Source organism: Neodiprion fabricii, chromosome 6 (genome assembly GCF_021155785.1).
Source record: "Neodiprion fabricii isolate iyNeoFabr1 chromosome 6, iyNeoFabr1.1, whole genome shotgun sequence".
NCBI classification, from domain to species: domain Eukaryota; kingdom Metazoa; phylum Arthropoda; class Insecta; order Hymenoptera; family Diprionidae; genus Neodiprion; species Neodiprion fabricii.
Genome location: NC_060244.1, coordinates 19888571 through 19914975, shown reverse-complemented (window position 1 = coordinate 19914975; position 26405 = coordinate 19888571). Strand labels below are relative to the sequence as shown.

At 35.5% G+C, this 26405-nt stretch overlaps 1 protein-coding gene across 12 annotated transcripts in view; it reads left to right on the top strand.

Annotated features, from left to right (window-relative positions):
• Window positions 1-26405, top strand: part of LOC124185721 (alpha-1,6-mannosyl-glycoprotein 2-beta-N-acetylglucosaminyltransferase) — a 56288-nt gene that overhangs the window by 15502 nt on the left and 14381 nt on the right. For 9 of the 12 annotated variants that reach the window (XR_006871453.1, XR_006871452.1, XM_046576765.1 and 6 more), the window contains exons 2-3: window positions 16844-16892; window positions 23754-23786. Coding sequence is in view for 8 of the 12 variants with exons in the window: in XM_046576765.1 (XP_046432721.1) it covers window positions 23780-23786 (7 nt within the window). In the remaining 4 variants the exon portion in view is untranslated. Of the gene's footprint in view, window positions 1-13869; window positions 14157-16843; window positions 16893-23753; window positions 23787-26405 lie in introns of those variants that run through there. The other 3 variants (XM_046576759.1, XM_046576761.1, XM_046576760.1) reach the window with 3 other exon arrangements.

Sequence of the window (26405 nt, the reverse complement as noted above, 5' to 3'; positions counted from 1 at the left end):
TACACTTTTTCCATATCAATTTGAGACGAATATTCTACAGTCAATTAAACGAGCGTCAAAGTTTTACGAGTTTATATTTCGTCCGGTGTACAAGATACCGTTTTGTGATTCACGCGTTAATGTCGCGTCGTTAATTCCTTACCGGTTCGATTTTCGCAATCCACTGTGACACGACTGCAATTTATTATTAATTATTCATCGAAAAATTAAAATCATTCAAAATTTCCAATCGATGGGGGAAATACATTTTTTCACACGGAGATGATTCGCAAGCAGAAGAATCTGCGCGTTGCGTCTTTCAAAAACTCACCTTCGTCACTTTCGCGCGGTCTCGAATCCCCCCCAATGGCAATTCGGACTGAATTTCCTTTCCGATCCTTTGCCACCGTAGCCGCCGACACGCAAGGCACATGAATCACTTTGCGATTGCGCAATCTGCCGTGCACTCCCATGATATCGCTGTACGTACAACGTACGCACATACGTCTATGTACAACCACATTTGCCGATTGCGGCAGCCCGCGTATAAGGAGATTCCATGCTTCGCAGGTGTGTGTGCGAATAAAGTAAGGTCGTAAAGTCCCGCCATCTTCCCACACTTGAGCTTCCTCCTCTTTATTCAAACGCATGCACAATACCGGCATATGCTAATATCCGCATGTGTCTTATTTATGTGCTATACAACGTGTCTACCGACTCATATCACATACCAAAGTTAAACTTGAGTCAAATCTGATGAGGATGAAGTTAGTTATTAATTAAATGAAATATTAATTAACGTTACTACGATGATGTATGTTTGGGAAAAATCGTTGCTTGGAATGATTCGGTATGTATGAAATTTAGTAAATAATTATCGATGAAACGTACTTTTATTTTTTGAAAGATAAATTCTTGAAAGTCATTCGAAAATTGTGCAACAATGATTTTTTCCCTGATGAAGTTTCGTTAACGTTACTAACTTCAGCCTCGTTCTCTCTGCCCTAGCACTGCAGCGAAACTCAAACGCGATCTCGTTGTCTTTTTATAATCTCTCCTGTATCTTTTTTTTTCTTTTCTTTTTTTTCATTTGCTCTCTGTGCAGTTTTTTCCTCCTCGCTTATTCGCTATTAATTTCTGCATCCTCTTATTTTCCGTGTGCATATTTTATCCCGCATATATGTACATATTTTTTCATAGTTACGTGTACTACCTTCGTATTGTTTCCGCGATTTTTCACTCTCTCTTAATCGTAGAATCGTAGAATGGGATTTATTATTTAAACTTTGGCGCAAAGGCGGAAGACTCGAGATTATATTATAAATCAACGGACCGTTTCGAAATTATCGGAATAAGGTAAGAAAATAAAAAAAAACCTCTTTATATCCACGAAGGGGAAAATTATACATATATAAATATCTGTATATATTTCTCTTGCATCCCTTTGGTAATCGGTGAAAGTTTTCGATATAAAATTTGCTGCTGGACCTGGATTATCATCGTTATCGTTCCTATTATCATCTTATCGGAAAACGCAGGCGGTTTTTAATATTTCGTCGCGAAAGAAAATAACTGGAATATTATACGTACATAGGATAAGCGAATTAATGAATTTGAATATAACAATATTTTTCTTAAAAACGTCGCGTGTTCGGGGTCGGTTGATAATCCATGCACCTCGAAAAAGAACTTCATCTGTAGAAAATTTAAAAACGGCGAAAAGAGGTCGTGGTCCCAAGTTGGAGTGAGGAAGGGTTTTTTCTTCGATACGATGATCACGAAGTAAGCGATGTGCTGCAGGGGTGAACGGAAAATGCCTTATGGATGCAGAAAACAAAAGCTGACTGTCGGGATCAAGGGAAGGGGTGGATATGTATATATGCATATGTACGTACATACCTATGTAACGTATATACCCGCCTTATATACCTATAATGGGACCCTCGTGCAGCTTCGGATCTTCTTCTCCTCTTTTCCTTTTTCCTCTTCCTTTTTTTTTTTTTTTGCCACGTTTCCAAGAGAGTGACTGAGCACCTAAAGTTCCGATGAAATCGCGTCAGGACGAGAAGCAAGGAGCGTTAATTATTTTCCCAAAACTATAGCGCCGTGAAGATCAAGCTCGTCCTTCTAAAACCCCGACAGCATTTTCTCTCCCTCTTCGGTTTTTTCTATACCTGCAGAAATTTCTCTCTGTATATACAAAATTAACGTCAGAGTCTCAATATACTTCAGCCATTTTACGTATAATTCTTACAGGAAGGAAGCTCTCCGAAAAAATGACGATCTAGTTTTCGTACGTTTTTATTAGCCATCTTGAAAATCGTTGGGAAATTAGATTTCCGGTATAAATTTCATTATTTCTGAAAAAAGATAACGCGTTTCGGTTTACATTTTGTGCAGAACGAGCAGTGCATTTATACTATATATCTATACAATGTATATCTACGCATATAAACAGGCGATTGTGAAAGTGTGCAAAAAGAATAACGGAGATTAACTGCGGGATAATTTCTTTGCGATGGGAGTTGATGCGTTAAAAAAAAAAAAAAAATGAGAGAGAGAGAGAGAGGGAGAATATTTTCAAAGGGGCCGATTGCTTCTTAATTCAGGGCTCGCAATCACGTCATTGGATATTCCGGGTGCAGGCTCAGGCTTCGAGAAGGAACAACAAGATTTGCTTAAAACCCGGGGACTCGAGTGACGGAAGATATAGAGGCACAACATTCGCGAGTCGAGAACTCAACAGCTACTCCAAACAGATGGAGGACCCTTACTGTGTAAACTTTCGGAGGGTTGAAGAGAAGAGCGAACGAGGGGAGAGTTTCGTCAACGATTATAATTACTTCGTACACCGGAGATAACGCGTGAAGGAATCTTCAAACGTAATGACGATCGCGAAGAACGCGTAAATCGAAAACTCTGAATTTGCGTGAAAACTTAGGAAGCTACAATGGCACGTTCGTTTCGTTCCGGATAATGTAACTAACCGAGACGCCACAATGCACAAGCGCAATTTGTACACCATACCAAGGAAACTGCGCATTTCCGGTGTCGGCTTGGCCGCTCGGTTGTAACTCGCAGAGTATCACGACTCCGGACCGCAACTCAATAAAAGCACCTTATCGCACCTTTTGTAACGGTGTACGAGGAGAAGGAATACCGTTTTGATTGCGACGTTTCGCGGCGTATCGATCACTGGACATTGATTATCCCATCTGAAACGTCGAGCAGTTGTGCAGCTGCGGGTTGTCGGAACGGAAGTCGAATACAGAACAGCGTTTTAACACTGCCGATTACCAACTGCGGAATCGTGTTGCTGCAGGTGCTGGAACGGTCTGGAGAAACGCGCTGAAGAAACGGGATCATTTTTACTGCCGCATCCATTTCGTTACGTTCCGTTGTGGCGATCTTGATGCAACGGCCTCGGTCCGTCAAACGGTGAAAAGTATATCCTGCGGGTACGTGGATGACGAATGCGTGTATCTACGCGTGTTTGCGACGTTCGATACATCTCATAGATACCCTTGGTTATTTTACCATGGAAGGAAAAGTCCAGTTATTATCCGACCGTCTTATCGATCGATGGGAATAATTTATAACGGACTTTGTACCGACGTCAGAAAACCGTCCACGAGCTTTTCATTTCATATGCTTTTTGTGGATCCTGGACGTTGGTATTCTGCTAATTTATGGTTCAGTCACAATTTTATATATTTCAAAAACAATTTATACTTCGTAATCGTTACCTTGGATATTTCAATAGAGCTTTATTTCTGCATTTGTTTCATAAAGCTTCGGGTGCTATTTGAAGGTCAGTTTTTAAGTACCCGCAGTGCTCACAATCGGACAATAATTTCGTGTAATTTTTATTCTTTATTTCTTTTCTAACAATATCGTCGGCACTCCCGTGAAACGTTGTCGAGAATCGTTTTGCCGATCTATAAAATTTTACACGACAAAGGACACATTTTTCGGCAATCTTTGTGATATTATTATAGTACATACTTGTAATCGCGGCGAAAAAAAAAATATACGAACGCCTTCTCCGAGCTGAGGTAATTCCGTCATGCACGCGATATCGCATGCGAGAGGAGTGAAAACAAGCATTCGCCTATAATGCAAATGTTGCCGTGTACGTTTGCATGCGTGTACATATAAGGTATGCGTATAGTGCCAAAGCGGTTTCTTATAACCGTCAGTTAATATATTATGTCAGGTTGGATTATAATCACACAAATTTTGACAACGCTGCAAGGGGATGAAGACGTGACAACGTGCCGAGGATTTAGTGGTATTGATTCATTTTCTTCTTTCATTAATTTTTTTTTCTTTTTTTTTTTTTTTTTTGCAATCAAGCTGGTAAACGAGCGACGATATTGTCGATACTTTACAAAATTTCACACCTAGCTATTGTAAATTTTTTTTTTTATCCTCATCCTTTTGTACTTTTCGTGATCCTTTGACGTTCCTCTCATTGTTAGTGCCTTTTTACTGTTCGCGTAATATACAAATATGCTCTTTTGTACATTATTCGTAAAAATTCGACGAGTCACGAAATTCAAACAACAAGATTCGTGCCATTGTTCGTGGCTATCAAGTTTCTTTGATAAATTTGCGTATGTACGTTTATCTTCTCCATTCGGAACGCGATGTTGTAGCAAGTTTGTGTCATCGTGTGGTTATTATGCGAATGATATTGAAGAAAGCTCGAGTCAATCAAGAAACACTACGGGAATTTTTATTTATCCAAGAAGGAATTGTGACTTGAAGTCTAGAAATTATCGGTGTAACAAATTTTTTACTCCCGCCTCCATTCGCCTGGGTTATACGATAATCCGTATGCAGATTATACTGTGAATTTGTCCTGGAATTTTAGTATTTTCTTCCTCATTACTGGACGATTTGTTAAAACGTAGAAAATTAATCTCCGCGAGACAATTGTGGGGGTTAGTGCGAAAAGGGTACAAGTGATGAAAAAAATATGGATTGTGGAGAAATTTTAAGAATTGATAAATCAATGCTGACGACTTTGTAAAATTTATGAAAAATATTTAAAAAAAAGTACTAGAAATAGTTAATACCCTCAGATTAATGTTTCTACCTTCATGTTTCGGAAGAATGGTTGATTGTAATCTTTCGTTAGTTTCTTAAAACCTTTTTTGTTTATCGATATAATCGGTAATTGAGTTTAAGCAAAATTGAACCGAAATAAAAATTGGACTGTCGCAACTCACGATGGAGACATCCGATGCGTGAAAAAAGAGGGTTTGTTAGTAAAGTTAGGTTGAAATGAATCCTGGAAAAATGTCTAATTCTCGTCTGTAAAACCGGGAAATTTCAGGGAATTCGACGCGCGATTGACGCCAGACACCCTGTTTAACAACGTCGGAAAGTTGAGAATATAGGAAGTGAAGAAGCACGGCGATGGGGAGCGAGGAAAGGGCGATAAGGGGGAGAGTGAAGGAGGGCGGGGGGAAAACACGACGTGTCATTGTGCAATCTGCATTGTTTCATCCCCTAGCCAACTCAGCTGACCTGAATAAAACGACCACTGGGCTAATATTCGTTATATATATATGTACTCGATGTCCGCCTGTAGGAAAAACCACTTGTACCAGGCATCTCGTGCCCGGCTCCTCACCTTGACTGCCTTTTCCCCGTCTTTTTCCTCGTTCCTCTTTCTCGTCCGTGAAGCCTATTCGCCACCATCCGCTTCATTGATCGCCTCGAGGACTCGGCTACAGTAGGTACACAACTTCATTCCGAGACTGCTTCAGCGTCAATTGCTTTACCGCGACTTTGTATCGCGGGTAGGGCCAATTCATGCCGAATCGTCGATAAGCTGGTTTAACGGTGAATGGCTCTGAGAATGAATCGAAAGTTAGGGAAGCAGAATAAACCTTTTGAAAATATCTCGAGCAATGTTAACGGCGACAATGATTGCGCGGTACAAGAATTGAAACAACACAACCTACCGTGTACAATGGACGTAATGCTAATGAATACGAGCATGATCGACGATCTGAGAAAAGGTTTGAAAATGATTGAGATGTGGCATATTTTAACCGACAAAAATCTATTTTCTTGTCCATTCTGAAAGTAACTATTTTCGAAAAAATTTACAAATCATCTTTGGAAAATGTCATTCTCCTTCAGTAATCTCTTTGATTCAAATAATCCGCGGTTCCGTTAAAAATCTTGAATATACATCCAATTACTGTTATTTTTTTTAGGGGAAACAAAAGACAGGCAATTAAAATGTTGATAAATTTTCTTACCATTTAGTGCGGATCAATTACAATGTAAAAACAAAAGATTGTCAGCGTGATGATCGAATTTGTTCACTTATAGTTGTGTTACATTTGTTGCGGGCGAAAGTCGTGAACGGTGAAATATTCCGTGCGTCGTTAATTTATTGCCGAAACGCGTTGTTGTCCCAATTTATCGCCTCTTTTCATCGTGCCATTTTTGTATTTCATGACGTATAACGCTTGTCGAATCAATCATGCTTACACGCGTGTCGTTGTACAAGCTTTGCTTCTCCTCGGTGCTTCGGTTCCAAATGATCAAGTCACTCTGCAGCGTGGAATTTTTATAGGCGGAGTAGATAAATACAAGCATTGGCTGATAAATGATGAGTGAAATATTGCTCGAAAAGAGTGATGGGTTTTTATCTATGTTTTTACATATGCGGCGTTTCAGCTCATTACAATTAGCCAACGGAAAATATTCCGTAGTTTGTTTTTGGTTTTTTTTTTTAATATTTAAAAAATAGCATGTCGTAGTTTCAACGAAAAGGAGATAGTCCTGTGAATCTTAATTCTCGATTCGTAAAACATCCAAAGATGTGGTTTTACGAAAAGTTGTATTTTTCTTAATCTTGAACTTTTTAAACATTCATATTCGTCGGTGTTTAAACATTTGAAAATAAAGAAAAAGATCGTTGTACGGCAATTCGTACCTTCGTAAGTTTTTCAAACTAAAAGCTCAAACAATAAAAATTATAATAATAATAAAAAAATAGGAAGAAAATTGACTGAAAAATCGTTTGGTTTTCATCTTTTCATATTCGAATAATTTTACTACTGTATAATAACGTCGTAACGTTTGTGTACAATACGTAAGTAAATTGTACTGATTTCCGTTCCTGGCGGCATTTACACCACGCGCCTCGCTCTATCGATTATTCGACTAATGGCTGTGATGTATATGACATATCGGAGCCATGTCAGCCACAAGGGGCCTCGAAGCGACGTGCAAATTCAAATCTAATCGTCCGCGAATTCGCAAATAAGTATCTGTTTACTTGACGCGCGTTATCGACGTCGTTTCTCTAAACCCTGGAACGACGAAGTTTAATTTAAGAACGTCTAAATGTATATAATCGTTGTTTTTCTCTCGCTCTCTCTATCTCTCTTGAAAAATTCTGCAGTTTCCACAATTTTCCACCACATTCAATCCGTAATACGAGCAAAATTATCGCTTATTTTCCAACTCGAGAAATACATTGAAAAAGTCGAGTTCGTCAAAATATTGAAGTACGGGCGTTTAATTTATTACAGTTTTTACTGAATTTCAGACAATCATACTCCGAGTCTCGAAACAACGATTTTTCATTGAAAATTCATCGTTACCCTAACCTCAAGAACTTTGGTCTGGTTTTTATTTTTTTATCACACTGAATTCTTCCGATTTTTCGATTTACACACATACAGTATATACACGCAGATATGTCTACAAAATGACTGTATTCAAACTATAACGGTGCAAATAATTGTAATAATTTTAACATCGTCAGTGATTTTTTAACACGTGGTAAAAATAATGTACCGTATAGGCGTGCGAGTATAACGGAGAATCTTTAATCATTCGCTGATTAACGAGTTCAACGACTTTGCAGAGACTGTCGAGCGGCGAACTGGGGCAGGCACCGAAAAAGAGATGCGAAACTATTCTCGTATATATATATATATAGGTAAAAAACGTTTTTTTTCGATCTCTCACTTCATGAAATCGCAGTTGTTAACATAATATTAAACTTTGTGAAAGGGAATCGCCGTGGGATTTTTTTGAGCGGTGTCGCATCGAGATTTTGCATTCGCCATTTAACTAACAAGTAAGCAATTCAATTCTGACGATCGGAGGAAGATAATAATTGTTCTGTACAACGGACGGAACTCTGTGTGGAGGCGTGTCGTAGAAAATTTTTAATCGCGCTATCTTCGAGGTGTTCAACATCGCAAATCGTGGTTTTTCACCTTTTCGATAAATGGGTACATAGGATAAACTCCCAGCTTCCACAATGGATAAATAACTATTTTTTAAGGATCAAAATCTGACGCGTGGAAATGTTCATTGTAAAAATAGTATTTATCAACATAAAATATTATTTTCTACACGAAAAAGTTTCTATTATAATTCATGTCAAGGATATTTCCTTGCTTCACGAGGCCGCCACACTTTTACATAATGTCGGAAAAATTTCGTCAAGTTATTTTTGTCCGAATCGAAAATTAATTGAAAATCAAAGAAGTAGCTCGATAAATTCTCCTTTACACGCCACGAGTGACGTAATACGATTGCATACGATTTTTCCGCATAGCATGGATAATGACGAACTTTCCGTTTTTTCACCGTATAATGTATTAATCAATTACACTGTCATGTATGTAGGGGAAAGTGAACGAATGTTTCTAGTTGTTTGTTACCCCAATTAACGTGTAATTCATTTATTATTTGACAAGAGTATTTTCTTTGCACGTGTAACGACAATGCCTTTTTATCATGTACCTACGCAACTAGATCGCTGCGAATATTTACATAAAGAAGAACATTTGTCGACCACTCTCGTATATCAAGATCGAGGAAATCATCGTACGGAACGCACGCGACGATGAGAAACGCGGAAAAACTACCCACCAATCAGCATCGATGGTCAATTACAGATTTCTGAACCCGCGCCATTTCTCACACTTCCGCATTGTTTATTCATTTACTTATTTATTCATATTTCTTGCATAAATACAACGTCATTTCATCAATTTCGATGTCAAAGTGAACATTTTTTTCACCTGGAACACGTGATTCGGAAATTTTGTCGAGTTGAGTAATAAGAAGAAAGAAATATACGTGTGCGTGTGTATATGTATAATAAAATACATGACTGAGGTGGAATCGAGAAGCAAAAAACGAAATTCATTTATGCGGGCTTCGGACAAACAATGACATACGTTTATGGTTCGGGATTCGTGGCCGATTCGTATGTCATGTACGAATCGATTGTATTCATTAGCATCTACTCCGAGTTGCGTGGACTAATTAGTCATTCAATGGGGATTTTTTCTGGGAATTCATTACGAAAATAATATGCCCTTTTCATTTCCAACGTGATATTCACTTCGCGTCGTCGGTTATATCATTAGGTGTGAGGCTATTGACCACAGATCATTCGATTGTATCGTCGAGTGAAAGATCCTTGAGTTAAAAAGAGAGAAATTGACTATTCGGAAAAGGCTTGAATTCGTACTTTCGTAAGATTTAGAAATCATACGTACGGTATAAATGAAAATTTTATACGCTCTTTTTCAAATAATGTTATATTGTTGGTAGAATTGATCAATTTTCAAACCTGTATTTCGTCGATCGTCAAAACCGAATCGAGGATTTCAACCGGTTCGTTTAACGAGACGTTGAATGAAACAGTGAATCACGATGGACTCCAAGGTGAAGGTGAAAATAACGTGACCTCAGCTTACGTAACCATCTGCACTGTCGAATACTCGCAAGAGTTGATTTGTAAGGAAGAATGCAGAACGCCAAACAACGTCTGGATGAGAATTTAGAAAAAGAGAAGAAACGGTTTTAGAAGCTACCGACTTTAAATTTAATTTGCGCCAAATTGGAACAGTTACACGCAAGCTGAGAAACGGTTCTTACAATCGTTAGAACGTTCAAAATGCTTGAACTCTGTTGTTCTTCGTCAGACGATGACATATATTGGAATATTTGAGACTACGCGCAATGCTTTTTACCGAGTTGCCGCGAACACCCGGCTTGCAAGCTCGATGTAAATAAGCTTTCGTTGCGCGCGTATCTCATTCCAATATTCTCCAAGTGCCAAGTGTTGCCTGAAGTTGGCATTCAGAGCGGCGCAACGTTTGAAAAGCAGCGATTCGTTACGCCCGGTGGGCATCGTTACGCTCAAGAGATAAAAGATCGTACACACAAAAGTATGTACTTTACGTACGTGCCTAGCCACGATGAGTTGAGTGAGTGATCACGTTTTCGCGCTCCAACGGTAGTCTTGACCCTCGCCGCCTACATGCGGAGAAATACGTTATACGTATACCGGGACAATCTCTTGAAAATTGAAAATGAACCGCGCATGTGCAAAACTATTCAATCTCATTGGTCGGCGAAATCTTCACGCAGCGATATTCTTGACTGCGACGCAGGCGGGCCAACCTACGCAAAATGTCTACGTTTGAATTTTTAAAGAGCATAAGCATTAAATTCCGACCGTTCTTTGAAGAATCGACTTTCCGACCCGATGACAAATGCTTTCCAAACCTTTTCGAGTCACTAGCTCAATTATGTGAGATTCTAACCTAGAAAATTCGTATCAACTGCATCGCTGCCAGAAACGGTTTAACAGCTGAAAACTTTAACAGCAAGAATCTAATGTAAACTAATTCAAATCAACTTGACTTAATTTGCCATATTTTACTTATTTCTTAGTTGTTTCTCATTATTTCTCAATTTATTTTTAATAATTCAGTCAATTGTCATTAATTCGGGTGAATTATTGATTATAATATTGATTAATAAAACGCTACTAAATTTGTGAATTTGTGATCTTTTTTTTTATGTTTCGTTGCGTCAACATTACTAACTTCAACATTCGTTTGTTTTTCCGACAAGTCATTTTCTAAAGGATCCCAGGAAGTTTAACAAAATACGTATCATTCTGAAAATTGACAATAAAATTCGATACTATTCTTAGCGGGTTTCAATTCATGCTTCAAATTCCGTGGGTTTTCTGCTTTACAATGCGTTGCATTCGTTAGAGAATTTCTTGTATAAACAGGATGAAATTTCGGTAAAATTACGTAGAACTGATAAAGAAACCACGACGTCGACTGTAATTTACTCGACCAATTTTCCCGAGGTGCAAGTACTCAACTTTTTTTCTTCAACGACAGCTTTTTCCCCCACCGTTGATATAAATTCTTGCCTATACATAGGTATATACACACCCACAGGCAGCTTGAAAGTTTCTTCAACGTTCCAACATACAAGCGCGCCTTTGAGTAGGCCTAAATAATAATATCAGCGTAAAAGTTTCAAAGAGATCGAAGTGTGTAACACCCGGGGAATTCGACCCCGTCAATCACAACTTTGGAATTAGATTTGTTCTTTTCGGTTCAAAACCGCGCAACGGTTATCTCACCCATCTATATCGATCATGTTTAAGTTGTGCACAGTAACGTTAACCTAACGAAATATCATCGAATAAATCCTATAATTTCGGAACGACTTTCGAGGAGTTGGCTTTTCAAAATATGAACATGTTTTAACGATTTTCTTAATCTTGTATCGATAAAGTAACGTTACCAACTTCAATCCCATCTATTTTTAATAATTTCGTGTTCGATTTGCTTGAAAAAAAAATATCGTTCCTCCTAATGAAACCTTGAATTAAGGCAGTCGAATCACCGTTAAGAATTCAACTAGCTGATGTACTTTTCTAATTTGAATTTTCAATTTTTGCATTTGACACGCACTCGCGATTTCATCTTGGTGAAATTTTCTTCCTTTTGTTTTTTTGTCTTTCTCTTATAGTTACTTAATTTCGTCTTCATCTTCGCCGGAATTTATCGTGCAGAAGACGAAGAGAACCTTTATCGAGTTCATGAAAATTCCTTTAAAATCAACGGACATATATATACCGCATAATCTCTACGAGATCTTTGCAGATCATGTAATAAGCTCCGTGACTTTTTTGCCGCGTTATATTAATGGTGCGCTTCATACCCGTCGGGACTCAGAATCAATCGTAAATTTCTTGTCTTTGCAGATAACGAAAGGGAGAAGGAGAGATAAAGAGAGAAAGAGAGAAATGGTGTCCATCCGTGAAAAGTTGTTTTTTTTTTTTTTTGAATATGCAAAAAAATATGTAAATATATAGGTAATATCCTGTATGTATTTGAATATGTATCGCCCAAAAATGTATATACATGTGTAATATATATGTGCTGCATATATAATGTGGGGCATTCCACGTCAAATCAACAGCCCATGTCCCTCACCTCCTTCGATTTTGATCATTTTTTATTATGATGTTTTTACCGACACAAAAAGATCTCGGAATTTTTTCTACAGATTTTTTCAATCACCAGTGAAATGTGAGAAAAACCAATTCCGAAAACGACATTTTTAAAAATCTAAAGAAACTCGCACCGATTCTACGATTTAAAATATAATTTTCAAGCACCACAAGATTATGGAATCTCAATATTTACTATATTTTTCTGCAACTTTTCTAGAAAAAAATTTAACTGGCATTAACTGTACTCAGGCGTTCTGGCCTTTTCCTAAATTTCAAATAAATTGACATGAATATTTGAGAAAGTTATGACAGATCAAACAAATAAAAACTCCAATTCTCACGTAGAAAAATTAGAAACTCACGAAAGTAATATTATATATTGAGAACTCGTGATCACGTGGTGTTTAAAAATCATATTTCGAATCATAGAAGTAGTGTGAATTTTTTCCAGATTTTTGAATACGGCAGTTTCAGAATTAGTTTTTCGTTTCTTTTAATTATTCAGTCGTGGTTAAAAAAAAACCTGAGAAGAAATCCGAAACCGTTTTTGGTCGGTAACAACATCGTACTAAAAAATGATCAAATTCGAGGGAGGTGAGAAACATGGTCTGCTGATTTGAGGTGCAAAGCCGAATGTACAATGCACATGTAACGGCGGTGAATCATTTTGCGGCAACGGAAATCCTTTTCCTTTCTCAGTTCATGTGAATAAGGATACTGAGGTATTATACTTATTACTTATGTATTTACATCGCAACTGCTGATTAGTAGAGAAATACCGCCGGGTATATTATATATATTATTATCTGAGGTGGAAATTAGAGTAAAGGAAAATAAATTACCCAGACAAGGAAGAAATGCTTTATCTGATTGAAAAGATTGGTATGAAGGAAAAAAAAATAGGAAAATGTATCATTGATTTCAATTTTTATTCTTTCATCATTCAAACTTGTAAATTGTGTAATAATTCTCAATTCCGTTTCATTCGTTAGCTTCTTCTTCAATTCCGTATATTCGTACATCGAAGGGTTTTTTGATAAAAAAAAGAAAACTGTTTTTCAACTGTCGCATCGTTTATTGTACGTTATTTACGTACTTCGTTAAAAACTTCGATTTGAAAAAGGTGACGTTTCAAGAGCGATATTATTTTTCATAATTTTTAGTTAGCAACACGCGCGGGAAATATGAATTATTAGTTTAATCGCGTGAAAAAATCGCTTTGAAATAACTGTTTATTTTTATTTTGCGCATCGGTTGAATTCTTGTTCTTTGATTAATAATAAGATACGACGACTGAAACAACACCTTTTTCGTAAGTAATCCAATTTTACTACGGTCACATCACTGCACAGTAAACACGTGATTTGATTAATATTGAAAAATACTCCCAATTATTTACTATTCCGTACTGTTCAACTTTATCAACTGCTGAGCAACTGATCCACGGAACAGCCGTAGAACCCGAGTAAGGAGGTCCGATAGTAGGTGTAAAATGTAGAAGGTGGAGAGATGGTATTTGTAGTCGTAAGCTCTGAGTCTGTCAGTGTCAGTGTCAGCCATTCAGTTCATTTCTGTCTGCCGAGGCAATCGGACGGACGCAGCCGCGAGGCGATCGTCTGTCAGAGCTTACTTTTAGCTTACTTTTTAAATTTAAATTTAAACTCATCTTTCCGTCATTATTTTTTTCTTAACACGTTTGATTATTACATTGATTAATTATTCTTTATATACGTGTATGGAGGTGATATTTTTAAATCGATATTATTTATGCTGCTGCACATCATGGACTAAATGGATGTTGCAATAATTATTTGAAAACGAGTGATTTGACGGAACACTTGTGGCAGAGGTGAGGATGCCTATCTGAAATATGTTCGATTTTTTTTTTCCCGTCTCTGCTGATTAAAACTTGAAGATGTTATTAATATTGCCAATTTTTTATATTATTTTTATTTTTATTTTTTTTATTTGCTTCTTTTTATCCAAATTTATTCAACGTTTGTAACGTTCAAGGTCTAAAGCTGAGAAGTTACATGTAATACAAATTTATTATACACCTATAATATGTATAAATATTGTATCACAGGTACGATGCAACGGTAAAATACTTTTTTTTTTTTTTTACCTTCATCTTGTACATTCTTGAATCAATGTTACAGTGTGTGTATAGATTATTAGGGCAGATTTGCCTCTTCTTTTTGTTTACTTTTACATCGCGTGCGATCGGCTAATTTACTTAACGGTTAATCGGAGATCGTAACAGGTATTCGAAACACAAGACGGTTATTATACAATTTACAGACTCTGATTTCTGACACCTAATTATAATATATTGTTAACTTTCAATTGCATTTATTTTTCTCATTACGTCAACGTACAAATTTCTCGTACAAATTCCATCGTTGACTTGTATTTTTTTTTATTGCTGCTTACACAAATTGTAAAACGTTCGGTAGGCGATGAAATTTTGAAAAAATATCTACTGGAATGGAAAAATGTCTTGCAATGTACAATAAATTTTGACTTAGGTATATACCTATGTATTTAGTGTAGCCAGCAGTTCTTTGTTGTATCTCACCTGTATATTTTCAAACTTTGTATGTAACAAAGATTTTTCTTCTGCAAACTTTTCGTAAATTGAAGCAAAACTATCGCGCGTTTTACAGTTTTCTTTAAATTGGTAAATATGTATTCAACGATTAATTATCTATTGTCGCGTACGATGCTGGTTTTTAGCGTTCCATTTTTTTTTTTTTTTTTATCATCATACTTAGTTTTATAATACTTGCAATGGATGAAAGAACTGTGATACATTCTACGACTTTGGCACGTTAAGGTGTACCTAATAAATTCTCGTCGTCTAGATGTCGGCGATAAAAAAAACGTCTTACAATTTAAATCAATAGTTCAAAGATACGTTGATAAAAGTTTTCTGCTGTATTATTATACGTTTATACGCGCTGCAGATTTCAACAGTACTGATAGTGACAGTAATAGAATTCACCTTGATTCTGTATTCAGATATATAAATCATGAGTTGGGTTCATCTTTGGACTATTCCAAAAGACACATACATGGTTTTTTTCTGCGCTTGTACTTCTAGATTGCTGAATTATTCTTTGGTAGAAAGAGCTATATATACGTATGTACATAATATACTGGCAAAGTTTGACAATTCAACGAAAAGTAAAGAAAAATGATAATAATAAAATGTTGGCCGGAAATATTTACGAATTTGCTTTGGTAGTTAAACAATATTTTTTCTTTTTTTTTTCTTGCAACACGTGCACCTATGATGTATTATATTTTAGCTTCGTATCAGTTTTTGTTTTGTTGTCATTCATTACAAATGACCGTGCAAAGAAATGTCAAACCTGTTTTACAAAGAGCACGACGTGCGAATAAGTCGAAAAATGAAATCGAAAAAGTCGGGTAAAAATGTTTCACATGTCGGGGCAAAAAGTAAAACAAGGGTCAAGAAAAGAAAAGAAGAAAAAATAAATAGATAAAGGCAACAACTAGCTATCGGTAATAACTCGTGTTTGCACGGTTGGCAATTTTTAATTTTGTCCCGCAATTGTGCAGTCTGATAAATTATTACATCTGTTTGTTATCGTCGCTGTAGTTTGAGTAAACATTTTGTACACAATGCTGAAATTGGTATAATATATACAAAGCCTGACGAAATACTCGACAAATGATAAGTGTTTAATTTGAATTAGTCGTGGTATTTATTGATGCACGGTAGCCGTTTGTAGAGAATTTGTGTAATCAATGGAAACAAATATAGTAATTCTGAGAGTCATTATGAAGGAAGGCAAGTCTAATTAATTTGTTCGGTAATTGACGAACTCTAAGATAAATCGGTATTTCGCTTCAAATAGGTACAACATTCCGATGTAACAAGTCGTCTCTGACACTTGATCTTACTTTGTAATTATTCTCGAGGTGAAAAACGGGAGGGAAGGCATTTGTATAATGGATGGAAAAATGCTCAGTTTATAGAACCAGAAGTGTCGGAATGAGTCAGATTGCAGTGTTTATCAGGAATGAAATAAGGAACAAGTCCGCGATGATCATTTTTTCATCTTCCTTTTTTTTTCACGTAAATTATTATATAACGATTTTCCAAGTACGGTTTAAAATGGGCGGTGCGTAATGAAAAATAAATAAGAAGTAGAAGAGATTAATTTAAAAAAAATGAACAGGAAACTTTTTTATTTCAAAGTCGATAAAGTTCAAAAGTTAATGCAGGCTATAAAGTACATGTGAAACTGGTTTTCACCTTGATGTTTATTTAATCGGAGAATTCACAGCTGAGTGGATAAATGACAGATTTTATGTCGAATAGCGTTGATGATTTTGTAATACCGAGGATAAATAATCTATGAAAAAATTCGTAATCTATTCTTCAGGAATTTATCTTGCGGTAAGATAAATCACTGTGTACGAGAATGAATCCGCGTGCTTACTGATCGTTGCAAGGGATCGATCTAAGGCAAAAAATGATTTTTTCCTCCTTTTTTTATGTTACAGATTCCTTAAGAATGGAGGAGGGTCATCCATTTTCGTTATTCTCGTCAAGGTGAGTTTAAATTGATGACGGAAAAATCTGTCCTATCGTATATAATATACTTGAGAAAAATCGTCTGTCATATCCGCTCTACAAGAGCTAATTATTTGTGTAAAATACTTTTCAGCGTACGTATGTTTCTCGAAATATTTATGGTGATCAAAACAAGCCTGAAAACTTTAGAGTCCTATCAAAAATACCAGAATTTAAGCGCTTCGAACGTTTTAATTATAATACCGCTTCTCAGATTGTTGATATCTTACAGTTAGCTTATATTATTCGAATTTTTACGAATTTATTCTAATCACACGGTATAGGAAAGCTCTTAAACTCACGTAGGCTATTTATTTTGCGTAAATAATATTGCTAAAGATTTTTAAACGGTTTATATTTCTCCGTTCGAATCCTTGGATCCTAGTTTATCTTTGCATACATCGTTGCATTGACCAATGCCGTTTGATTTCGTAAGAATTATTACGAAGAAAAAGTACGTTTGGCTTTTTTCGTGAGGTGTAAGATATATATAATATTAATTAAACAGGAGGAAGAGAGGCATTCAGCTAGCAGCTGTGCTAGTTCGGGGTTAAATTGAAAATCGATAACGCGTTATTATACCTATACGTGCATCGTGTATACGTATATTGTATATATACATATGAGGCATTCCACCCCAAACCGATCTATGTTTGTTTTAGATGTTTTGTATTTTTCAAAAAACCTTAAACTTAATGAAAGATGATTTTTGCGTACACTCTACACCATATTTAAAAATAAATAAAATCGCCGATGCTGAGAGTCGTAAGTAGTTCGGTTTGGGGTGGAATATATATATGTTTAATATATATATATATATAAATATGTATATACATATATATATACACCTGCTCCTTCCTTCTCCTCCTCTTCTTCCTCTTCCTCCTGCTTCTCCTTATTCTACGTACCTCGGGTTGAGGAGGTATAAGCTTACCACTGCTGTGCCAATGTACGAAGCTTACGTTTACTTTTAAGCTCATTATCTGCCCAATTTACGATTCCCGTCAGTCAAGTGCGATCGGAGTTTTATTCTTACGTCTTATTCGCTTTGCTTAACTCGCGCAGTTTATTATCTGTGTAGAACAAATATTATCTGCAGTTAGCACTTTGATTATTTGAGTACGAGAAAATAAATTTCGATCGTCTTTGATTATAATATATTATAATACGTTTTACACAGAATTTCGAACGATAAAAAAAAATTTACGGACAAATTAAACCTTTGTACAATATTACGGCGATCGTCGAAATTTATAAAAGGAATCTATCATATTTCCATGTGGTTTTATATTGTAATAAAGCTTTTTAGAATTGTTTTCGATGATGGATTGTTGATCGGGTGAAGGTAAGAAAAAAAAAACAGAAAAAAATGTAATAAACGATCGATAGAAAAACTAACGTATCGATTTTTTAAAGATACGAAAATCTAATCCGTAGAGTTCTCAGAATGAATAAAATCCAGGTATATAGAAAATTGAAAAAAAACGGAAAATCGAAATATCGAAAGACAAAATATACAAGGGTCGAAACATAAAATCGTATAATCTAGAATAATATGCATACGGTTCTATATTATCGAGACGAATTCTAACGATTCTTCACTCTGGAATTCTACATTCTGACCTTTCTATTTCATAAACGTGGTCAATCGACTTTTGAAGCCTGGTACAGCAGACAGTGTTTTTCTTCTCAAATTCTCTGTTTGGTTTTCTTTAATTCAATCTGTCTTTCGAGAGTAAAGTGAACGTAATTTTCACGTATATTTTAACATTCTTGTACGAAAATAGAATTAAAAAAAAAAGAAAATAATATTAGCGTGCGATCTATTACGATTTTCTTTTTTTCCTGAGGTCAAAAAATATTACCGTATTACACAGCACCGCACTTTAATCGTACGTGAAAAACACATCGAATGCAATCTGTTAACTGATGCAGTATTAAATTGAGGCGGAGGAAAATAAATCTACGATGCAAATAAGTCTCGATGAAGTAATTATAGATTATTACATATACGACTGTCGATATATTTTGCGTTTATGCAAATTAATCTCGAGTTTATAAATTATACCTATCTAATACATATATACTGTACATATGTATAATGTATTTAAGGTATGATATACATGTTAATTATAGATGGCAGGCAAGAAATATACGTTCCAACAGCGATTATTTATTCTATATTTCCGTTGATTTTCCTGGCACATGATCAAACCTTGTCTTTTCCCTTGGGTATTGGATATCTATAACGAATGCCGATCAAATTCCAAACTTTGAAACACATAAAATGCTGCATAATTGTACTAACATCGATAAAGTATTGATCACACGGTTTCTTTCAACCTTACACTCTTGTCTTCATATATCTACAAAATATATATATATACATTTATATTTATATGTATAAAATAATTCGTAACGCGCATTGATTCCGACACTAGTTTGCCGGAAACAGGAAGCAAAAACCAAGAACGTAAAGGAAGTGGTTGCATTGCTTGGCTGATTACCGTGACGTGTTTATACATCTGTATAATAATTTTCACATTTGCCTATTCGGTAGAAAACTAGCTTATTATATGTTTAAAGGCTAGAACAAAGCCCTGGCCTATATCGTTATTGGGTGAAAAATTAACCGCGTCAGTTCACCTGCCAACTTGTCGTATATCGTTATAAATAATACCTCGTTGACAAGAGAAATCGCAAACAAAACACAGTAAATGTGTGTATTCTGCGAAAATTTCATCAGCTTTTAACCCTGACCATCTTGGATTTGTTTCAAATGTTTTTCTTTTTTTTATTTCTTTCTCTCACAAGTTTTATATTCACTTTACGCAATTGTCTCCACTACAAAATACATTCCAATCTTCTTCTTTCTTTTCTTTTAAAACCGCTGTATTTATGGGCGATTGGTTCGGAGTGATATAAAAAACTTGACCTTGTATTACAATTTCGTTGGGAAAAAAAATCCGAACCTTTTGCTTTATTCGTTCAACCGTTATTCATAATTTTCTTTTTATATTGATTAAAAATTGTTGAGTATTTGTTATTTTTGAATTAAACTCCAAGGAACGAATGATGTTTTTTAATCAGGAATGTGTTATATGTTTTTTTCTTTTACCATTTTTTTAAATTCATTTCGTTTTTACTCTTCGTCGTGTTGTGATTTTTATATACCTCTTTTTTCTATTTACTTAGCTTTTTTATCATTCTTCTTATCGAAAAATATATAACGTCCTTAACCATTACGCGCAATTTTAATGCAAAAAATTGCAAATCTCTTTTAACGTTCGCTCATTTCCTTTCGTTCTTTTCGTTTCCGGTGGAAGAATCTTGCTGCATTATGTATATCGTATACACGGCATCAACTTTAACGATATGTATAACACATAGCATTACATAACTTTGTATAATTGATAATAAATTTGTTCAACTTGAGCTGCATTATAGTTGCATGTTACGGCGGTTCATTAATCATCGTGGAACCGTTTTAACTGACAAATTTTCCAACTTGTAGACGGGTAGCGGTACTTGTCATATTTCCAACTCGTTTTGCATATTATGTATTTATGTATGTAAAATTTACGTTGTACATATGGAATGTAATATTATGGTGGTTAAAGAAGATCTAGGTAATGAAAGGGGGAGGGAGTCGCGACGGTATTATTAATAAGGCAAAAATGAAAAAATTTGGAAAGAAAGGTGAATGTATGGCCGTTAAAAGTATCGAGTTTAGAGAATGTTTTTATCACGTGAAACATAGCTATGGTGGTCATTAACTAAACTACTACCGCGTTCCAGAGTACGCTGACCTTTTTTAGCATTCGTTATGGTGTCTATGACAGCTGACTTGTAAGACGACACGTCCGCATGGGTGAAGGAACTTTCCTATGTTTTTTAAATTGGGTCAGTGATATTTTGAGATTGACACAATTTTCTGATATATCGTCATTTCGGCTAGGGAAATATGAGGCCAATATAGTTGCATATTATTATTTTGTTTTCAAACTTGTGCAGTGTCGGTACGTCTTGCTGGAAATTTTATAATATCGATAATCGTAGAAACGTATGTTGTTCTTCGAAACAGATGCGTGTTCAGGCGTTTGATGTAATCTGAACTGAATTAACTGCTGGAAGGTAGGTAGTTTTGTTGAAAGGTCTGAAAGCGTAGTCCTGCGATACGTAAGATAGATTGGAGAATTTTTTTTTCCTTTCTGATTTATATAGCGTGTTCGATAGTGATTGAGACTGAGTTTAGGGCCACCTTAATTAATAGGCAAGGCTGAATAATGAGATATACGTTGAAAGAGGTAACCATTTTGGCTTAGATTTTTTGTTAGATGAATAAGGGGTGAATATACGTGCAGTAAAACATACATGTAGAATAATCGAAGGAGAGAAAAAGTAGCACCTAAAATTCCAGGTTTGGGGTAAGTCGTTGATCGTTGATGACGCAAGTGGTGAGGGAATTCTGGAAAACCTGGAAATATCATGGAATTCTGAAATTCTGGAATAGTCAGGGAAATGTCTGGGGTTTTTCCAGAAAGTCAGAGAATCGTTTGCTAAATTTTTTCCTATACAAATACTTCCGTCAATTTTTTTAAGCCTTAGATAAATCAGATCGAACACAATTTTTTTTACCATCGCTGGAAAGTTCTCTTCAAACTTTGAATATTCCTAAATATTACCTTACAAACGATTGCGTGTATCGGCTAGACGGGACAGTGTGACCCGGGTGACAGTTCGTACTTTCGTAACAAAAAAAAAAAAAATTATATAGAAAATACGTATATTTTTTTTTAATTTGCTGCAACCAATCTATCCAAACTGGTTTCTCAGAGAAGTTTTCCTCGTCACTTAGCAAGGGTAGTTCGACAAGTGAATCCACTGCTTACCAATTTTTTACGGAATGGATGATTGAGATCCCGAAGAGCGGCTATCGATGACCGCATCCACAACCCAGCCGTTATCTTATTACGGTCTATTTCCGGTTAGTAACCCGTCGACTACGCGCACGTACGAAGGAAAAGAGAAAATTAGAGGAACTTCCATCGAGGAGTTGAATGTTTGAGTATGTAATTGATTCATTGTCAAAGATATGGAAAGTACAGTGAGAAGATGTGGAGGAGGAAAAAGGGGAGAGGTGAATTTTGATTTTGACCGAATGAAAGATGACTTGATAGTGCGTACGTGGGAGAGGAAGGAGGCGATGGACTGACCAGTTACAGTTTATTAGTAGTGGGGGCATTCTGCTGATACGGTATGGAAACCGAGGCAGTGAAATGATGATAAGAAGAGGATGCAGGGTATGAGGTAGCTCTATAAAGACTGTGGGAAAAGAATCTAAAGTCTGGAGAACGTTTTCCATGTAACACAATTTTCTTATTCAAAGGGGGTGGGTGTACAGCTTGGACAGTCTAAAACTTGTTTTTTTTTTTTTAAAGAAAATGAAAGCACTTGGAACACTTTGAGTATGAGGGATTTATTTTTTACAGTTTCAAGAACATTTAAAAAAAATTTTTTTTAATTAATAACACAATTGCGGCATTGGGCATATAAGAAACGAACGACCATGTTTTTAATCCGGTAGCGCAGATTCCTCGGTGCAATTTTTTACCAAATCGACTTGAAATTTTGACACAATCTTAAAAATTTTTTCATCGATTCGTGCTTGCGGCTAGAATTTTGAATGTTGATCCCTAAATTTTTTTTACAAAAATGATTTCAACAATTCTTTGGTTGCAAAATAAAATTTCTTGTTCATAATCGTATATGTTTAAGAACAAAAAAAAATTTCAATATTTGGGCTGCAACCTCGAACCCGCAAAGGTGTTTTTAATGGGAGAAAATTTTGTTATCTGTTACAAGGAGCTGTGTATTTAAAATAAAAACTGCCTCCGATGTACCTGTAAAGAAAAAAAGAAAGAGAACAAGTAAAGAAAACGGGTGTGATACAAATTCGTGACTATAGATCAGATAAGTAATTTCGAGAAACGTGGATTGTTTTTTTTTTTTTTTCTTATGTAGGCTGATAAATAATTCTCCTCAGTCTCGTTATCGCGGTTGAATCGTGCGTGGCTTGCGTGACTGATTTGCGTGCCGTTCATACTCTTTGAAGAGAAACAACGCGGAGCAGGCGCGAAACCTCAGAAATGTTATAAGACATTTTGCAACAGTGTTGTCGCCTTCCACGGTTATAGGGATGTAATTCATTACTAGCTTTATTTCCTCTACACGCGCTGCACCCTCGACTTTTATTGTTAATGTTTCCAGCTTTTGTGTTTGATGTTGTTAACGTTTGGATCACAAAGTTCGTTGAAGGTTTTTTCTTTTATTTCTTATTCTTCTTGTTGTTGAATTAAAAAAATTATTTTCTTGTGTTTCGATGAATCTAGACGATATGCCGATTCGTCAGAAAGTAAAAACGAAACTTTGAATCGTAAAAATAGTTGAATAATTATGAAAAGTATTGATAATTCATTAACCATTCTATTTTGACGTACTTGATTGTCAGTTTCGATTTCTGGTCGTAATACGCGACATGGAAATTAAAATCAGATTTTTGAATTCATGGAACCGGTAGATTTATGTAAGCCATAATTACCGCTCTGATCAATTTCTTGTTGTGTTTGATGACATTTCGTTCATTGCATCTGCAGAAATAACATATTTGTTAATAAGCTGAGGATGAATGAGTAATATTTGAACAATATTGAATGAAGGCAATTGAAATTACGCAAAGGTAAATAATACTTGATGTCAAATCTGTGGAGATTCTGTTTCACTTGTACATCAAATACCATCATCTAATTTCTTATCGTATACCGTAAAATTTTGTTACAGAAACGTCACTTAGGGGTCGCCCCACCATGAGAGGTGAGTTTCCTTGTTTTATCATTTTTCAAAGTTTTTAGTAGAAAAACTTTATTCACATCTCTGTATTTAAAATGATAATTCGTTGGATGATTTCGATTGAAGAAGGTTCCGAAAATCAGTAAGGTCCTAATAAATGACGCTTGATGATTCAATTCGCCATGACAATATATATATTATATATACATATATATATGTATATCTGTGTGTGTGTGTGTATGAACCTGATTGATTTCTACACGTATAATAACAGTTCAATTAATCGACTCTTAATAAATGCTCAAAGAAAATTTTATAATTGGTATAAAATTGTATGATAAATTCGTAAATTAAAATATGAACGCTTTCATTTACGAATATTATGTATCAAAGCTTTATCGTAGAGATTTCAATTCTCTACAAAAATATGTATTTTCCATTATTATTTTCGGTATATTAGTCAACGACTTGTGAGATTTCAATGAGCAAGAAAACTTTTTCTCATGTTATTTCCGTAAGATACTTCGATCGCAAAGCGGACCATCTTAGAGTTGATGTAAAGAGCAGAAATTTTCACGGAACTGTTATTTCTTATAAATTTGAAAACGTTTAAGCCCTTGGAAGCATAAAAATTCAAAAAACAACGCTATTAAGGACCGTCCTAGTGTAAACATATGTGGATTGTGATGATCAATAGTTGTTGTTATTGTTATCAATAGTTGACTCAGTGTTCTTTTTTTTTCCGAGATTTGTTGCGGCGTGGAAACGCCCATTTTTGGATAACCGTCACACCACCAGAGCCGTGTAAATATAAACCATCTGACCGATATTTTACTCGAGTCTGTTTTTCATCTTCCTCTTCTTGTCCTTCTTTTCATTATTTTCTTAGAAAATCATCCGGCGTTATGTTATAAACATCGAAGTAGGTATACTGCCTGAAAATGGCAGAGATAACGAATAACCGTAGAAACGTTTCCGTTCAGAAAATCAATTAACATTGGTCTACGAAAACGAATAAATAATAAATAAAGATAGAAATTGCATACTCGCAAAAATATTTACCTACCGTTGTTAAATGTCATTACATACAGTTATAAAATTCGGCCTGTGAACTTGAACTTTTTTATTCCCTCATTTACCGACTTGTTTAGTTATTATTTCTTATAGTATATACGTAATACCGAGGTCGTTGAAATATTTATACGGTATATACATAATGTCTGTGCATACGATCGTTGCCACAGTTTATCGACCGCGCTGCTACGTCATTAAAACTAGTACCGAACTAAATTACCTATGATATTATATAATAAAAACAAATATCTTCGTCTAAGATTAGATGATAGATTATAGCTCACAGTTACTCGTACATCTTATTATATGTGTAGGTTCTGTAATGTAGGTTCAACCGTTGCCTCGTGAATTAATCTGCGACGAAGAATCATCTGGATATACTTACGTTATACGTTATATACGGGGCAGTTTTTACCATTTCGACCTGGGTCTGATTCTTTATACGATTGTTCCCACTTCGAAGAGCACGCTGTTTTTTTTTTTAGATTTTCCGTACTTGATTCGAATTTCATACAATTTTTTAAAACGATTTTATTGATCGACACATTTCAAAAGTCTGAAAAAATTCTGAAAAATTGTGTTGAGAGATAAAATTCACCCAACTTGTGGAATGGATATTCGAATAAAGTATACAGAATGTACGAAAGATCGTTTATCACGTTTCACTTGATACCAAAGTGTTATAGAACGTATTGCGAAGGTATAATAACCACATATACGGATAATTTTGTACATTTTTATTTTTCGGAATGGAAAAAGTAGTTAAATCGTAATTTCACTTGACATAAGACTAGCGTTTTTGTCTTCTCCTTCATCTCCTGTTTCGTTTCTTGATTTAAACCCGACTTTGCGTTAATAAATAAATACCAAATTTCCGGCTTGTTTTATATCACATGACGCGTTTATTTTTATTCTCGATTTCAATTATGCAGGTTTTTATCCCCAGCGTGAAAAGTTCAATTATTGTATTGCAGCTTGTTTTTTTTCGACCAATTGATTGGTATTTAGCGGAAACATGCACGTATATCGCATACTTTTTTCTCGTATTAGTTGCAATTTAGGTATGATATCGATGTTTCTGCCTTGAATGAAAATAAAATGAATGTACGAAGAAAAAAATCACGTTGTTCGTCTGTACCGTCGAAACGATCGTGTGTCGTTATTATCTATCTCTAATCCATACTTGAAATGCTCATCAAACACGGTTTAAGTAAACCTGTCACTCGACGATACTCCAGTTATCAGCAAAACTTATCGCCGGGTCCCTCACTCGGTTCCTTATATTTCCAGTCTTTATAAGTCAGTGTCATTAATTTTTTTTCATCTTTTTTTTCGTCAACCGTGATTCGTCTTTTACGATTTATAATCTGTTCACAATGACACTGAGTGTACGCTTTTATCACGCGATAATTGACTGCGTGAAGATAAGAAAACAAGGAATAAATGAAAGAATAAAAAAACTTGAAATGCATTTGCTTATTTTTTTTCTCCTTGCATCATTTTTACTCATCTATCATGCATACCATTTGCGGCTTGAACGCGTCATCATTGGTCCACGGAAACCGTTCA